Below are 18,959 nucleotides of genomic sequence, written 5' to 3' on the forward strand. Positions count from 1 at the left end.
TGGACATGACAATTCCTGGGTCCTTGAGCAGAGCATAGGCTCGAAGACAGCATGTGAGATATACTTAGAGATGTAGAAATTCAGCCCAGTGGCCCACACTCTGTCTCTGTGGTGTGTGAGTATGAAACAAACACCTCATTTATGAATCGGGTGCCCTGTGGCTGCCGCTTGATCTCCTGCTGACTGCTCATGGCTGACGACAAGTCTCTTGGCTTCTGAAATCAGACCTGGATTAGCTCTGTGAGTTAGGGCAAATTACGTGTCTTTTGAACCCCAGTTTCCTTATCGGTAAAATGAAGAAAACAGTAGTAATGATAATTGAAACCATTTTGAACATTCATCATGTCCCAGGCGTCGTCCTAAGCTGTCTTCTCTACTACTGATGATCTCACTTTATAGGCTGGGATCCTAAAGCACAGGGAAGTTAAGCAACCTTCCCACAGTTACCCAACTCAGGGGCAGCCGAGCCTTAACTTGAACCCAGGACTTCTGACACTAAGTCATGCTCCTATCCACCAGGCTGTCCTTTCCTCTAGGAGCGTGTATGGATTAACACAGTTGATGGGTGCAAAATGTCTAGGACACCATTCCACACGCAGCAGACACGAACTAAATGCTAGCTAAGGCTGCTGTTACCCTTTTTGTTCTTGGAAATGTGTGAGGTTCCTTTCCTCTCCCAGTAGCTAAAAGACTGGTTTCACAAGAGGAGGCAATTTTCTGGGACACCAGAATTGGCTGCCATGTTTATCCTAATGTGCTACTGTGATCTAATGAATGGAAATGAGGTCATTAGAAGAGGGTGACATTTGCCTGTCACCTGTGACCCAATGACTGTGTCCCTTTGGGGGAGAGCCCCTGGTGTTCTGGAACACATTTCCCTGATGAGAGCAAGGGGCCTGAGGAAATGTTGGGTCCTCACTCCTGGATGGAGCTCTTCAATCTTGAGCAGAACATCAGCTGAAAGGCAGAATGAGGCCAGGGCTGGGAGGCCTCCAAAGATCCTACCCCAGTGGACAGAGCAAGGAGGACCCAGGGGAAGGACTCCTCCCCAGAGCAGCTGCTGGAGAAAAGTCGAGGTGGTTTGCAGGATATGTTGGTCTAAATGCCTATGAATAAACATCATCGAAATACCCTGACTACTCTTTCACTACAGTAGTCATAAAAAAAAAAAATCAATAACGTGGGGAGAGGAGAGGGTATCCTGAGCAAACTCTGTAAGATAGACACCAAAGTGTGTCTCAGTGTGTGTCTGACTCAGTGTGTGTGTGTGTGTGTGTGTGTGTGTGCATGTGGTGTTTCTGAGTATGCAAATAACACATGCTTATTATAAAAATAAAATTAGAAAACATTAAAGTGGTACATCTGTATTGTAAAAAAAAAAACAGGGCACCATCAATAAATTCAATACAACTGGCGTTAATCTGAAGACATTCAATTCTGTTTAGCTTGTGTGTTCAATAATGTACAGCTTTATTTGTGACTTGGGAAGAGGAAGACACTTAGTATTTATCTTCCTAGCTTTCCCATTTCTAGATCCTCTCTCCTTTTTCACATGCAAATGGAATGTAAATCGTTTCCTAAAATCTGCAATTTTATGGCCTCTGTTGAATAGGATACTGCTCCAGACTCTGGGCCATTTAATCATGGCTCAGATTTACTACCCAGCAGCTCCAGAACAATTTGAGACATAAAAGAAGGGGCAGAGGCAGGCTTTGGAGGTGATGCAGATAATCAAAACCTTTTCTCTGGAATTACTTAATGAAGACATTTATCAAGCACGTATTACGTGCTTTGATTAGCCCTCTTCAGTTTAGTTGGTGAAAAGAGACATGACTCAGGCAGGAATCAAGTTCAATTGTAAAGGGAGTTTGGAACTATGCAGCCATGTTCATGTAAGCAAATGGCTTTGATTGCTTTCTGGCATTCTGTACCAGTTTTTCTAACTTAAAATTTTCAAATTTCAGTTAGCCAATAACCTGCTAAGTGTCCAATTGGGAGAATGTTTTAGGCAGTTGATGTTTGAGTTCTCTTTCACACCTTTACCTTAAAGGACTAAATTGTTTCCAGCCCTCTACCACTCTCGGCTGGGGAGGCAAAGCCACCGTATCAGTGTGCACATAAAACCCACATCCTTTCTTGTTTTTTTGATGGATAAACAAAAATGACCATTTTAATCAGTGACTCTGGATGGCTTTAGCTCGTGAAAGAAACCGAGACACTCCACGATGCTTAATATCATACTTGATCGAAATAATTGTAGGCGTACATTTGTTACGTTATAGCTCAAAATATTTTCTTGTCCCAGAATAAGCTCACCATTTTTTTCAAACCATACCACGTCAACCTACCAAGATAATCAAGTAACATTCTTGTTTTTTGCGGTACTATCACATCTGCCTAAATGGGAAAAACTAAATCACAGAACTTGTGCTGAAAATCTTATATCCTAAAGAATTAAACATACACCGAGAACGTGAATCGTCAAATTTTTGTGAAATGGAAACTTTTTACATTTGTAGACATTTAGTGTTCATTTCGAAGAATGTGTGAACAAAGTATGAATCGAATTCTTTAAAGCACTAGTCCTTTCCAAGGAGAGCACAGGGCTAATTGAGTGATTTTCATTCTGGTGCTTGCTTAGATAATTTGGAATCATTAAAAAGCAAAGTGTTCTGGTTTTGAGGTTTTTAATGTCTGGCCTTTTTTCTTTTCCATAAAGCCAGTAATTGCCTTTTAGCCATTGTGCTCTTGTGGCAGGATGGTCGTCCATCTTTGTCTCTGCAGCGGCAACACAAACACAGCCTTCCAGGGCCACACTTAGCAAACAATGCAATGGATTCTGTGCTGTGAATTTTGTCCAATTACCTCTTCTTCCAGAGTCTCAGTCTGTTGCTCAAGATAACGCTCACATTTTAAGAAATTGCAAACACATTTCCCGTGGGATAGCAATTAATTTATCACAACTTAATGGCGAACACAGCGGGATCGCTGAACTTTGGCCCTGGAGTTTTCGGAGCAGAGAAAGATCAGTGTCTTTGTGTTAATGATCACTCTGGCCTCCCTGTCCCTATTTTCCTGAGGTCTCTTCAGTAGCAAGCTCCATGGTAACTAGACCCAGTAGTCATTTTGGGCACTTCCCACCAGTGTTTTGTTTTAGTAATTTGGATTTTGCCATTACAAGTCACTGGATTATGTGTCACCATATTTTCTACATGTAGAAATACTGCATTGTCACTTACCTACTCATTGTTCATACTGGAAATTGGCTCGTGGGTCCTGGCCCAGTAGCTTTGAATAACCAAAAATGTTTCTTGTTCTTAGAACTGTTGGCTCTTTCTTCGAAAAAGCAGATAGAACTAATATCCATTTAAATGAGAGCGGTTTATCTTTTCTCCTTGTATTCATTTCCTACGGCTGCTATAATAAATTGCCGCAAACTTGGTGGCTTGAAATGGCAGAAATGTGTTATCTCATAGTTTTGGAGGCCAGAAGTCGGGACTCCATTTCACTGGGCTGAAGTCAAGGTGTCAGCATGTTGTTTCTCCCTCTGGAGGCTCTGCGGGGGAATTCCTTCCTTGCCTTTGAAAGCTGGTAGCTGCCAGTATTTCTTGGTTTGTAGCTTCATCATTCCAGTCTCTGCTTCCACCGTCGCTTTCCTTTCTCCTCTTTTGTCTGTGGCAAATACCCCTCAGCCTCCCTCTTGTACAGATGTATGTGATTGCAGTTACCTGGATAGTCCAGGGTAATTTCCAATCTCGGGATCCTTAATGACATCTGCAAAGTGTTTGTCAAAGAAGGTAATAGTCACAAGTTCAAGGCATTTGGCTCTGATATTGGCCTACTACATTCTTTAGCGTACTACATACACTTCTCTACAAAAAAGCAAGATGTCCCATACTACCTTCTATTTCTTCCGAATGAATTGATCACCTTTCCTACAATCTTGTTTGGTAGTTTAATTAAAGGTTTCCATGCTTTTAATGGCATAAAGCCCATGAAAGTCAATGTTTACTTCCATATAATGTGGATTTGGACCTTTCTGGCAGGGAGGGCTATAGATGGCTATATTGTTAGGCTCCTTGAAAACCTTGTTGATGTGGCATTTTTATGGAAATTGGCTCAGTCATGGAGGGGGCATGGGTAATTATTTGGACTTGGTTTTCAGTTGCCCATTTCTAGCTGGAGAGTTCCAGATATCACCATTTAGGAACTTAGGTTTCCTAAAAATGCCTCTTCTATCCATTCTCATTGAGGATAATCCCTTCTGGGACTTAACCCAGTTCCACTTTTTTTAGCAGGGTGCCTGGGGTGCACCCTCTAAGCTGTGACTCCCTGGGCTGCCCCAGACTTGTGACCTCTTCTGGGAACCTTGAGCCCTCCATACCCAGCTGGTCTCTACACACGTGATGGTGCCAGCCTTGGTAAAATTAATAAAGGGCACAGAAAGAAGAGTCATTTATCTGAGCTCATCCTTCAGGAGCACAGGACCTTGTTGTCGTCCAAACCTTAGCGTATAGGACTTTTTGGTTAGCCCAAATGAAATCTTAGAGGCTTTACCATTCTGAATTGTTTGGCTTTCTACAGTCTCCTTTCTCCGTGAACATCTGCCCAAGATAGAGACTTTTTGGACACTTCTGTTTCCCTTGCTTCTTCTGGACAACAATTGTCCTATCTAGAGACTTGGACCTTTAACAAAGCCATCGTGTCGTGGAGAATCAAGTGAGTGGACTGTATGTGACCCTTTCTCCTTCCCCCTTTTCCCAGCTGACTCTAAGACAGTATGGTTACTCTCTTCTCCAGTGGGAATTTCAAAGCTGTGATTGACTTTTAGGCCCCACTGTGGGAAAGATTAGTGTAAAAGGCTTATGCTGTGATTTTCTTATCAGGACCATAGGGAGCCACATTTACAAAGACCCTCGGAATGAAGAGATGCTCCAGAGTGCTCTAGCCTACCTTTGGCTGAGTTTGACAGTGTTATTCTCTTAACACTCAGTCCTGTCCGCATGTACTTTTGTGGACCTACAGAATGTGCACACTATTTTAGGGGAAGAATGATCAGATTCTGTATATCAGAGTGCTCCCACTTCACCCCTGGGTTCATCCAAGGCACTCTTAATGACCCTTAGCTCTCTGCCTTCAGGTTTCAAAAGCTTACCTTTAAGAAAATAGATGTCTGCCAGTCACTGGGGCCAGAAAGGGATTGCCTTCAACCTTGAACCAGGTGGAAACTCATTCCCAGCTTCTTCCCTCTAAGGTCCTGTGAGAAAGTTTGTCCCTGATATACAATGGCAGTGGCATAAAAGAAGTCGAATACAGTTTTTCTTTAACTTGCCTTTTGTAACAAATACAGTATATAGAATGAGCTATTTGTTTGAATTCTTACAAGCTCTAGCCCATAGTGGTTTTCTCGTCTTACACATACCTACCAACTGACTTTTGACATTACTAAACTCCTTGAAGTTGGAGCGCACATCTTACGAATTTCTTGGTTGCCTAGAATCTTCACTGAGCTTCCCATGGTGAAGGAGCAGGACAGTGGAAAAAGCATGAACTCCAGAGTCACGTGGGACTGGATTAAAAACTGGCCTCTCCCACTTATTGGCTATGGGTGAATTATTTAAATGTTCTGAACCTCGGGGTGTTTTAAAATCTGTCAAATGGGTATAATGAGGCCCCTAACACAAAACTAAATAAAATGAGTTATACAATATACCTTGCAGAGTGCCTGGCACGTACGTAGGACTCAGTAAAAGTTAGGTACTCTTTGTGTTTTTGTTGAATAAATGGTTAAGAAATGTCTTGGATTGCCTTATTTCTACTGCTTCCTGATATGAACATATACTTTATAATTAAATTTTGTAAAGCACTTGTTAAGTAGCTTGTCCATTTAACAAATGTTTATTGAAATGTCAAGCATACGATGGTGAACTGATACTTATTTACAAAGCAACTGGAAGTAAACTTCTGGAGCCTGTGCCAAAATCCAGCCTAAAACTTTCTTTGTTTGATGAGATAAAATTTATTTCATTAGGTATGTTTTAGAAATTTCTAATTATTGAATATTTTCATAACATGATTCTTTTTAAAAAAATAATAAGTCTAATCTTTCATCTTAACCAGAATCCTCTGATGTCCTAGTGAGGAGGTGATTATTGAGGACTTAGATGCTTTATTGAAAGACCCAGAAATGCCCAGGGCATGTGGCAAAAGACTAATTAAGTTAAATGTATATTTACAAGTGAGATATTAGTCCGTATTTTAATGCAGCAATGGAGGCCTGACCAACCCAGGGTTCAAATTCTATTACACTCCTCTGCTTCCATTTTTATATCAGTGTGTGTCCTTTTCCTCCTGGGGGGAAGAAGAGTCATAATTCAGGCAGTTGGAGCCAAAGAGGCCCCAGTAAAGTGATCTAGGAGAAAGGGCTCTTATCTGTAAACACGGAGATATGGCTTCTGGTCTCAGCTCTCTTGCCAGTTAGGCTGGTGATTACGGGGGGAGATGGAGAGAAGTTCCCTAAATTTCCAACCTCTCTGAGGTTCTCAGCAGCCTCTCAGCTGTAAAATTTAACCCATCATAGAAAAGTCAGGAGGGCCCCTGGCCAAATCTGTCTCTTCGGCCTCTGACAAATGTTTTTCTTTGTGGTTCTGTAGTCATCAAGGATATGAAATCCAAAAGGTTTAGATCTCGGAGATCCAATCGTTGCCATCACATTATCACTTCAAATAAAAGCACTACTCGGGTCTAGGATTTTGACCTATGTATTCACCCACTTACAGGTTAGGTAGGAGCACAGCCTTCTTAAAGTATTAGAGAAATGGACATAGTTGGAGGTGGGGGGTCAGTATATTGGGATAGGAAACCACCATTTCTTGATGTCAGAGTGCCCAAGGCATTTGAAGGTTGTCCTCACTCCCCCGTTCTGCATGCACTTAGTCATCAGAGAACAGAAACTATTGGTCTTTAACTGAAGTTGATATAGTAGAATACTATGGGATTTACTTTTTTAGATTTTTTTCATTGTTATTTTGAAATAATTTCAAACTTACAGAATAATTGGAAAAGAGTACAAAAATTCCAGTATACTCTTCACTCATATTCCCTGAATGTTAACTTTTAACTGTCTGCTTTATCATTCCCTCTACACACACACACACACACACACACTTCTGAAATTTTAAGAGCCAGTTGCAGACATGACATACCTTTACCTCTTTTTTTAAGTTTATTTTTAGAGAGACAGAGAGAGGGAGCACGTGTAGGAGAGGCCGAGAGAGAAGGAGAGAGAGAGAGAGAGAGAAAATCCCAAGCAGGTTCCACACTGTCAGTGCAGAGCCCCCATGCTGGGCTTGAACCCACGAACCATGAGATCATGACCTGAGCCCAAACCAAGAGTTGGTCCCTTCACTGACTGAGCCCCCCAGGTGCCCCTGAGGTACATTTACCTCAAAATACCTCAGTGTATATTTCCTAAAAACAAGGCCTCTCTCATGTAACCACAGTATAATTTTCAAAATCATGAAATTATCATTGATACAGTATTAATACATAATCTATAGACCTTATTCAAATTTTACAAGTTGTTTCAGCGAATGTCCTCTAGAAAAAAGAGTATCATAGACTATCCTAGAAAAAAAATCCACAGTGTAAAACATAGCATTTAGTCGTCAGGTATCCTTGGTCTGCTTTACTCAGAGACCATTCTGCAGTCATGCTGTCTTTTGTGACATTGCCAGTTTTTGAGGAAAACAGACCAGTTATTTGTAGAATGTTCCTTGGTTTGGTTTTATTGAATGTTTCCTCACAGTCAAATTCAGGTTGTATGCTTTGGCGGGAATTGGCACGAGAGATGCTGAGTTCTGTTCCTGCTTCATGTCAGGAGACACTGATGCTCATTTGGTCCTGTCACTGATGGTCTTTTATCAGTCTTTTAGCAGTTTTTCTGGTTTCTCCACTGAGAAGTTACTATTTTCATTTTCATAATTAAGTATCTCGTGAGGGAATACTTTGGAACTGTTTAAATCCCCTGTTTCTCATCGCAACTTAGCTTAATAGTTTAAGCAACCATTTAAGATTCTTACCTGTGAAACATTTATTACTGTGGTGATTGCCAAATGGTGATTTTTCTCATTCGAATTTTCCTTCTGCATTTACTAGTTGGAATTCTATAAAATGGAATTTCTTTTTTAATGCTTATTGTTTTGAGAGAGAGAAGAGAGAGTGGGGCGGGGGCAGGGAGAGAATCACAAGCAGGCCCCTCACTGTCAGTGCAGAGCCCGACACAGGGCTCAATCTCACAAACCATGAGATCATGACCTGAGCTAAAAATCAAGAGTCAGACACTTAACCAACAGAGCCACTCAGGTGCCCCTACAAAATTGAATTTCTAATGGCATTCCAGAAGGACTCCACCTGTGAAAGAGAAAGTATCTGGGCTAATCTAAATCCATGGGAAATGAAAACCTCCCTGCTCCTCTCTCCTTAATCTTAGAGCCCACGTATTCAGCTAAGTGGCTTATCTCTCTATATTTAATACAGCAGAAATTTGCAGAGCTGTTGGAAGCTGTTCCTAAGGCCACTTTGGGGTAACAAAATTCCTAATCCTGTCTGAGATCCTTCTCTCCTCAAGTTTACCTTACACCTTTTTTCCCCATAAAGTCTTGTTCTTCTCCCTTTTCCAGCTCTCTCCCATCACACACACACACACACACACACCTTAGAATCTGATTCTTAAAGCTCATTGTCTTCTAAATATTAAAGACTCTACTCTAAGTTCCTTCAAGGCATGGCTGCCAAGTTGACATTCCACACACACACTCACTCCCTTTTACTTCTAGCTCAGACTTTCAGTTATCTGCTGTCCTGTCTTGAAGCTCAGACACTCAAGCTGATCTAATTTAATTCTCTCACTCTCCAGCATAGAATAAGTCAATAAGTTATTCAGAATTTCTCACTTTTTGAATGACTTTTCAAAAACAGAATTACAGCCAACCTCTCCTCCAGTAGTCTTCCAAAGTATACAGCCTCCTCTCCAATTACTTCCCTCAAATTTCTGACCTTCATCTCAACTGTTCCCATCTATAAGAACCATTCTTTCCCTAGGACAATCATTCCTCATCCTGTAGACATCAGAAGACCCTTAGATTATTCCAATAACTTATTATATATTTTTCAGAGAAGTTAACTTTTACTTAAACCAGAGAAGTGAAAGATAAGATCAACTAGCCTCTAAGAATTTTTTTCTTCCTGGTCAATAGACTGTGTTACTTTTAATATTAAGGAGCTGGATGTCTCTTTCCTTATAATATTACACATCTCTCAAGCAGAATGGGAAACTTTAGGAACCATTCTCCAGTCCAAAATCCATGGCATAGTCACCTGTGAATGAATACATTTATGATGAATATTTTATTATAAATCTTAAGCTGATAATAGAAATAGTAGAACTGCTAAATAAAACTGACTTGTTTCCCAGAAACTTCTAAGGAAAAACTCCAATTTTTCATGAGTAACCTTGCTTCTTTATGAGAAACAATACTTTCTTCTCCTTGTTTAAAATCCCTAAATGACTGCACTTCCTTGTCTTATCCATGAATAGGAAAGGAATGAGAAACTCGCCAACAGGTTTTGGCCACTGTGGAAACAGGAAGCTTATATTCCATGGAAACTCATAGACCCAAAGCCTTTCTAGAACTCTGGTTCTAAGTACGTCCATTGTGTCAGCGTTGAGCCACAGCAATACACAGCCAGACTCCTGTTAATTAGTACAGTATTTCCAAATACTGACTGATGAAATGCTCTGTAAATTATGGGATAATGTATGCTAGGCACTGCTGACATGGACATAAATACCTTGGAAAAACCTACCTCTAAGTTCAGATATTATAGAAGGCAGGTCAGAAAAAAAAAGATGTGACCTATCGGAATGAAAGGGTTAACCATTTTATCTCTAGTCTTCCTTTCTGTGATTAGAGTTTTAGAACTTTCAGTCACTGTTGTTGGAGGAAGGACTACCCACATGCTATCTGAACAACCAAACCCTGGGTGGAGCCTATCTCCATCAGCTGGGCCACAAAGGACATTGATAGGCAACAGGCATTAGAGACTTAGATGAAAATATTGAAAAATACCCTAAGCAAGGTGGGGAAATTTGAACATCAATAAGAATAACAATTGCAATAGAATGAAATACATCATACCTTAAAATTCATGAGTTTATAATGATCTCAAAACAAAACAAACGTTTATGTTTGAATATTGGAATCAAGGAGCTCATTTTTCTAAAAATCAGTATAAAGGGAAAGAATCAAGTATTTATCCTGTCTTTCCTACATATACTGCAGCATAGCATCAGTGTAGCCGAATAGCTGATGAGGGAAAATTCTTTTTAGAAGACTTTCAGGTAAGAATGAAAAAGGAATGTTTAAAATATCATTGCCTTGCCACTGCAAAAATCAGGTGTTTAAACAATCATATCACTGACTCTGTAAAATTATCACATGACCAGGCTGGTGGAGAACTTTAAAAGAGCTGGATCAACCTGGAAGCATTTGAATTTACCGATTAATCTTAACATATCCAAAAGAGAAGCAACCCAAAATTATTTTGTCTTGCAATGAGATGCACAGAAAATATACAATACAACCTGTAAAACATTCTTAACAAAAACTTGAATCTGATTCTTATTACACTTCTAGATTTAATTACTAGTATATTGGAAATGTAGGGGACAGAGGAACATGTTAAACAACACCATTGGGATGCAAGCAACAAGATCCAGAAGGTAGGAAACTCTATAAGACAGATGACCCAATTACTTTAACAAATAAATTACAAGCAAAAAAATTAGAGAAGGGGAGCCTATAGACTAAGAGATGCCTCTGAGAAGCATCAAACAAATGTGATGTGTGGACTTCTAAGGATCCTGACTCAAAGCAACTATGTAAAAAAAAAGTCATGTAGTAGATCATCAGAGATATTTGAACACTAATTGGATAGTTGATGATATTAAGTAATTATTGATAATATTTAGATGTGATATGGGGCACCTGGGTGGCTCAGTCGGTTGAGCATCCGACTTTGGCTCACGTCACGATCTCACAGTTTGTGGGTTTGAGCCCTGCATCAGGCTGTGTGCTGACAGCTTGCTCAGAGCCTGCGGGTTGCTTCAGATTCTATGTCTTCTTCTCTCTCTCTCTCTCTGCCCCTCACCTGCTCATGCTCTGTCTCTCTCTGTCTCCAAAAATAAATAAATGTTCAAAAAAATTTTTTAAAAAGATGTGATAATGGTATTGTGATTATGTTTTTTAAAAGAGTCATTTTGTCAATATTTACTACAACATTTACAGATAAAATGGTGATTGAGATTGGCTTCAAAATAAACTATTGGGCAGAATATGAGTAATATTATATAAAACAAGATTGGTTATGAGTTGATAGTTTTTTAAACTATCATATAGGCAAGTGAAGGTTTATTATATACTTTCTATAATATAAATACCATAGCCTAAGTCATCTCGAAATCAATGTGCTTTTTTTTCTTTGATAAATAAACTATATTTGTAATAGAAGAGCTATGTTTGACAAATAGGTTACCATATTGTTAAGTGCAAACACATATGTTTGCAGATATGTGCCGTCATTTAAGCATGAGAATGAACCCTGAAAAGACATGTATGTATCTCCTTCAGTTAGGATACATGTTAGTCCTTGTATTATCCCTGAAGCCAGGGGCTGATTTTTTCTTCCTGTCTTGACAGGTCAGTGAACGACTGATATTATATCAGCATGTGGATCGTGAGAACACTGGCTGGACTGCAGAAGACTCTTTCACATTCACGACATCCTCCCCACCAGCAGCTCTAGGCCCTGAGGAGTTTCGTATTACTATATCGTATGAAATTACTGAACCTGGTCGGCATAGTCGTCTGCTTGCAAATACAGGTAAAGGCACCAAAAGATATGGTCAGTGTCTTATTTGTAATTATTAAAGTTGGGACAATTTGGAAATAAGTAATTCTCTTGTTAATTAGAAATGCCATGATATCATAGCAATGCCATGACATCAACCTTTGAAAGAAAACATATATAGTTATAAAAATTTATTTCTTTATGCGTGCTCTTTCTCTGGTCCTCTTCTCTTTCCTCTCATAAGCTTTAATAGTTGTAGTTGGGGGGAAGATGGAAAATTAGCTTTAAAGAATTTTATTTGTACCTGCAAATGGGGACTTTACCATGCCTATGACTAAAAACTGTCCATAGAAAATGAAAATAACAGATAGGGCAAGTTCCTGAAAGGAAAGGGATATTGAAAGCTGCACCTGTTTCCATGGCAAGAGAAAGTCCAGTAGTAGGTAAGTGAGGAAATTAACATTATATAAGTGAATCTCAAGATTTCAGAACTCTCTTGCTTGTAATGTTGACTTAATAGTTTGGGTGTGTGTACTTAAAATTTAATTTGTATGCCTTGGGTAACAAGGTTCCTGTGCAACCAAGGCATTTTGAATAATCCACTGGAATAAGGAAATCTGAGAGTGAAAGTGCTTTGCAGCTGTCATCTTAAAGTTCTATACTATTTTTTTTTAAGTTTTAGTTATTTATTTGAGAGAGACAGAGTGAGCGGGGAAGGGGAAGACAGAGAGGGAGAGAGAATCCCAAGCTGGCTCTGTGCTGCCAGCACAGAGCCCAGTGTGGAGCTCGGACCCACAAAACCATGAGATCATGACCTGAGCTGAAACCAAGAGTCCGATGCTTAACCGATTGAACCATCCAGGTGCCCCTGTCATCTGAAAGTTCTAATGAAATGCCACTTTGTTCTTTATATTTTCACAGGAGCTGCCGTCAAGGAGGGAGACAAAGTTCTCATTGGCCAATCTAATTTAGATGCTTCCAACCTCTTACTGAAATTACCCAAATCACAGCGATCTTCCTATGAGATCTGGTTCCAGGTTATATCTCTTCCTCACCATGGAACCCTTATGGTTGGAGAGAGGAATATTACCAAAGTAAAACCCAATTTCTCCCAGTATATAGTTAATAAATTTGGAATCATATACCTTCACGATGACTCTGAATCACTGGCTGATAATTTTACCTTTGCCGTTTGGCCAAATCAAAAGAGCAAGTCTGCCACCAAGCCAAAGGCTGACTTCCTTGAAGAGATGTTTAACATCACCATCTCTCCTGTTAATGACCAGGCACCAGCATTAAAGACAAAGGGGCTTCGGTTGAAAGTTCTACAGGGCAACAGGTTAGTTGTGGGACCTGAAAATCTGAGAGTGGAAGATCTAGACAGTCCTCCAGAGGAGATCAGATATATGATCATCCGTAATCCTAATAATGGCTTTTTGGCACTGGCTCACCATCCAGACATACCTGTTCACCATTTCACACAGGCCGACATTGACAACTCTAGGGTTTTATTCATTCAAGATGGAAGCCCATCCTCAGGCGTGTTTTACTTTAGTGTGACCGATGGTCAACACCACCCACTCTATAAGCTCTTCCACCTGGATGTCATCCCCATCTCCATCACCCTTGTGAACCTCACTGACCTACTTCTCCCACAAGGCCAGACAATAGTTCCTATCACCAATACTCATCTGTCAGCAATGACCAATGGGAGAAGCCCCCAAATCACTTACAAGATGACATGGCCGCTCCAACATGGGCATCTGCTCATTGAAAACCAGGTGGTCATCAGCTTTGGGCAGGAGGATCTACATTCAGGAAGACTCTCTTACCATATGACAAATCTCACTGCCTCTGGGGACCAGCTACATTTCTCACTGTTTACACCAGAAAGCAACCTTACAGGACAAACACTGAGCATCAGAGTGCAGCCTCTACTGCGGGTTATGTCAAACTTGACCATTGCCAACAGAGTGGTTTATCAGCTGAGAAGAAAGGACCTTGATGCTACTGAGCTTGCTAATAGGACTAAGAGTGATCCCCAATTTGAAGTGACAGAACCCCCTGTCCATGGAAGACTTGTACGAAGAGTGGGCCGAGGCGCTGAAATGGAAAACGCTACTCTATTCACTCAGAGGGACATTGACCAAGGATTGTTAATGCTGAATCCACATGCCAACTTAACAGGCATCAATATGGTGAATGACTCCTTCACTTTCCTGCTCAGGGCAGACCATGTACAGCCAGCAATAGGTTATCTCCCCTTCACCATAGTGCCACCTGACCCCTTACTCTTGCAAACATTTATCCCTGATGTTTCTTTACTAGTCACTTCCAATAACCTTGTGACTTCAGATTTCTCTCAGGAAAAGCTTGTGGTTTCCTCAGGACCCACAGTACAGGCAGAAACTTTAGGGAAGCTGACTCGGGCCAGGCAGCAGCAAGCAGATCCCTGGGGACGACACCATGGTCAAGAGCCTACAATGGACAGCAGAGCCTCTCTAACTGGGATCATTTGGCCACCAAACACCACTGACGCCAGTCCTCAGGCACCCACCCAACCCAGGGAGAGCAGTTATCCTGTGATAGTCATTGTACCCTCGGCTGTGGTGGTCTTCCTGCTGTTAGTAACTGCCGTGACCTTGTGTATCCAGATGCTGGGCCGGAGGGCAGAAAAGGCAAAACCTCTCATCAAGCCCCTGACCAATCTGGAAACTACAACCCCAAGTCCTAGGCCAGAAAGGAGCATAGCTGTTCCCACTGTCACAGTGACACCCCTTCTAAAAAGCTCCAGCAGTCCTCCAGTCAGTCTTTGCAGGGACCCGCTAAGTGGGCAAATGGCTTCTCCAGCTACTGAGCCAGTGGAGAAATGTGCTCCTTGGGAGACATGGATGAATCTGGATCCTGACATGGTCAAGCTCTGCCGACAAACCAACCCAACACTGAAGCACAACCAGTATTGGGTGTAGACTGAGGGCTCTTGTTCCTGAGTGACCGCCTGCTGTACTGGGATAGGTACTGGGATCCAAAGGCAAAGGAATGCTGGGTGAATCAACTGAGAAAAGCTTGGCCATGACAGTCACTCAGTGCTCAGTTATCGTCCCGTGGTTAGATGTTGGCAAGTGTTTATTGTAACGCGTACAACACTCTTCTGATGGGCTCTCCACAATGAGCTTTGTATGCTCTCTTCTGGACCTGACTCTGAGTATAAGGTTGTGTCAGTATTTAAGCCCTTTACCAAAGTGCTACCAAACATGCTGGCCTAACTGGGAACAGCAGTATTAACTTGGGTGCTAGAGTTAATGGAGGAAGCCTTTGCATATTTTTCACTGAGGATTCACTCTCTCTGAGTGAGTCAGCAAGGAAATGCAGGAACTGTTTCAGCAAGTAGAAAAGGTAATTTAGCAAATCAGCAAGTTTGTTTCTAGTGTATTTCTATAATGTATTTTCTTCCTTGGAGCCTGTAGGTTTGACTTCTTGTGCAGGAAATGCCTTGGTGCTCTGGATAGTAGGACAGCTTGACTCCCTTTGAAGTATTCACTGAGCATATTGTGTTTCATCGAGAAGATTTATCTATTCTGACTTGTAAAACCAAGTCTGTAGTACAAATATGATTTGAAGCCCTAAAGAATAGAAAAGGCTGTTAAACGCATTTGTGATGACTCGATTTGGCTTAACATCACGATGAATTGAAATAATGGCAAATTTGTACCTGACTTGTCTGGTTGAGCCTACCATTGGCTCAACTGATTCAAACCTGTTTTGATAACTCTAAAATGAAGATATCAGTACTTGTATTAGTTATGAATGCTTTAGGTTGCAAATCACAGGACATTAGCTATGAGTCGTTTAGATTGGAGATGGCAAACTTTATTCGTGCAGTACCACATGGTAAAGAGCTTAGACTTTGCGGGCCATGTATGGCTGTTTATTTTTAACAACCTTCATTTTCTTAACAAAGTTTTAAAAAGGTAGAAACAATTCTTAGTTCTTGCCTTTGACCCACAAATCAGTTTGCCAACTATTGATTTGGCTAAGCAATAAAAGTCTTGCAACTACCAAGTAGCCTGAGGTGGACATTCCGAGGCTGGTTCAACAGTCCAAAGATGTCATCAAGTACTGAAACTCTTTTGTTCTTTCTTCTCTACCTTCCTCAAGCTGTTGGAATTCTGTTTTTCATTTTTGTTTTTGTTTTTGTTTTTTGGCTTAGTTCCTTGTGATTGTGAGGTACCTGCTAATGCTCTAAGCAGTACAGTCACGTTCAAAGGCAGACATTCTAGTGGGAAAAAAACAGATATGGCAAAAAGACTTTTTCTTAGGATCTTATTTATTATTATTATTATTATTATTATTTTAATCCTGTAAGGGTAGGCCTTCCCAAACATCTTCCCCCTTTTATGTCTCAGTCTAGAACTGAGCAATGGGATTCCCATCTCTGGAACAACCATTTGGCCAAGAAATGGAATTCTTCTGACTGACGATCTTTCCTGGGGCTGGGAGAGGATTCTGCCATGTCAGAGATCAGTGGATGACCCCACCCTGTAATTAGGGGAGGCTGGAGGATGGCAATTAGTTAAACAGTGAATAAGATCTATTAAAGTACTCTTCAAATATGAAATACTTGGGAAATAAGCATTTTGATCTTTCAAATGGATATCTACTTTAGTATCTCCTTTTCATATTTTAATGATTTTCTTAAAGCCAGCAACTAGTGAGTTTAGAGTGGAAGGAACAACTTCTCCTGGCGGGGGCATTTGGCAGTGTCTGAAGACATTTTTGGTTTTCACAACAATGAAAACTGCTGCCAGATATCCAACACCGCATAGGACAGCCCCCCCAAAAGAATTACCTGATCCAAAATTTCAACAATGCCAACGTTGAGAAACCCTGGTTAAAACCACAATGAAGAGTTTTCTTGTCTACCTGATGAAGGATTAATAAACCCATTACCAAATGTAAGCAGCAACTATATTCTAAAAACAGAATAAAAGGGTGAAAATTCTATTGTACGATTGAAACTCCGCTTGGCAAATTTTTTTTGAAGAGGATGTATTTAAAAACAAAGCTTGAGGGCAGATTCATTCCTTCATATTCCTTGATAAAAGAAAAAGATTTTACCTTGTGTTAACAGGTGGAACACATCGGGAGGGAAAAAAATCGATATTTCCAAAGGTAAAGATGAGGTCAAAGTGTTCCCCAAAGTCTAATGGCCTCAGATGTGTTCCATGTGGACAAGAATTTTTTCTCATCCTTTCCCTTTTCTGCTTCTCTGGGTTGCTTTTCTGTCCCAACCCAATTTTAACGGCTCTCTGTGGAAACTGACTTCTAATCTACAGACCAAATGGAAGGACAGCATATTTGGACCTAGAGATAACTAATCATGTCTTAGATTTCTGGTTCCAATGCTGGTGCTAAATAAATCTTACCTACTCTTCTTCCTAAAGTGATTCCCTCCTGTCTTTCTGTATTATTGAATTATATGTAGCCCCTTTCAAGTGTTTTTGGACTTGATCCCCTTAGAAAGGAGGACTGAGAGTCTTAACCCAAGGTTGGTTTGATCACTATGCAACTCAGAATTATTCTTTTTTTTTTCTTTTTCCTTTTTTTTCAATTTAAATCCAAGTTAGCTAACATATAATATAATAATGTTTTCAGTAATAGAATTTAGTGACTCATCACTTACATATAACACCCAGTGCTCATCCCAACAAGTGTCCTCCTTAATGTCCCTTGCCCATTTATCTTGTTCTAAGGAGCCAGGTGCTCAGAAGGAACAGAATGGCAGTATGTGCTTGAGCTTGTACACAGAAAGGGAAGGCTGAGGAACATCTTTGCATCCAGTTAAGTGGGTTTTCTTTTCTCTCGGCTGGGCAAGGAGACTGCCCGTTCTTTGTGGAAGAGCCAGATGTAGTTGGCTCCATGACCATGTTGGCCTCTTCCTTGCTTCAGCCATGAGATCTGTGAAGCTTATCAGCCTGACCAAACAAAAAAATATGATTTCCCCTCCCCTTTCCTGTTAACTCTGTAACTTCATAAAAATAAAATTAGTGTCCGTATTGGAATTAAATAGACACAGATGCTTTGAAATGAGAATTCATGGTGTCTGTGAGTGTGCCTGCCAAAGCAAGACCATCAGTGTGAGGTACAGATGTCAAGACTCAGTAATTAATAGAGTAATTAATATAGAGCTTGGAAAGTTTTCCAGAGCATCTAGAATAGTCTTCTGATTTGCAGATGGATTCAATTTTTAAAAATGCCTACCATTTGGTGCTGGCTCAAATAAAAAATGAAATAAAAAGTTTTGGCAAATTCTTGTTTAGTGTTGAAAATTAGTTTTGGAAATTGAAAATCAGTTTGAAATGGTTTCTCCCATACAAAGAGCTACAACTGCACTTCATAATGAATTCGCCACCTCTTAACAAATGACTGGGGAATGAATAAGGGGACACCAAAAGTTAATGTCAGAAGAATTGCTGATTCTTGCTTAACAGGAGGTATTTTTTTGGGTGGGCTGGGAGTGGAGGGTCTAACATTGTTCCATATCTGGAGGCTTTGGCAAATTCTAATCTTTCAGGGATTCTGCTCAAACACCTGGGTGCACTTCCTTAGATTCCTGCTTTAGGTAGAGACAGGTGCTGTTCTTACCGTCTGTTTTTTCAGATTTCTGGGGCTGTTAGACACGGAGGGTGAATAATAGGTATGTATCAGATGACACTCCCTGAATTTGACAATGGGACTGTGCTACACACCTACATCTTTCAGAAGCATTGTAATTAATGAGTTTGAGGTTGGCCATGTGTAGGGAGACATATAGGGTTGAAAGTGGGCATGGAACCCACTGTCGGGCATGCCCAGTGATGGAGCCCTTGGCTAAGGTGCTCAAGAACACCACTGTCTGTTTGGCAAACACTTAGAAAGGGCTGCCTTTTCATAATGATTGGCAAACATTTATAAGGCACCTACTGTCTGTGAGACACCAAATACTAGACAGTTCCCCTAGATGCAGATGCGAGATGTTGTCCTGAAAGGATCTTTCTGGTTTGTTTCCT

General features: G+C 40.6%; 1 protein-coding gene across 3 annotated transcripts in view; it reads left to right on the forward strand.

The window, feature by feature from the left end:
* Nucleotides 1-18,219, forward strand: part of LOC122493863 (chondroitin sulfate proteoglycan 4-like) — a 70,489-nt gene extending 52,270 nt beyond the window's left edge. For all 3 annotated transcript variants that reach the window (XM_043598553.1, XM_043598563.1, XM_043598571.1), the window contains 2 exons: nucleotides 11,760-11,943; nucleotides 12,832-18,219. In XM_043598553.1, coding sequence (XP_043454488.1) covers nucleotides 11,760-11,943; nucleotides 12,832-14,879 — 2,232 coding nt within the window. In that variant the 3' untranslated portion in view covers nucleotides 14,880-18,219. The remainder of the gene's footprint in view (nucleotides 1-11,759; nucleotides 11,944-12,831) is intronic.
* The last annotated feature ends 740 nt before the right edge of the window (nucleotides 18,220-18,959 follow it).

The sequence above is a fragment of the Prionailurus bengalensis genome, chromosome A1 (assembly GCF_016509475.1).
Source record: "Prionailurus bengalensis isolate Pbe53 chromosome A1, Fcat_Pben_1.1_paternal_pri, whole genome shotgun sequence".
NCBI classification, from domain to species: domain Eukaryota; kingdom Metazoa; phylum Chordata; class Mammalia; order Carnivora; family Felidae; genus Prionailurus; species Prionailurus bengalensis.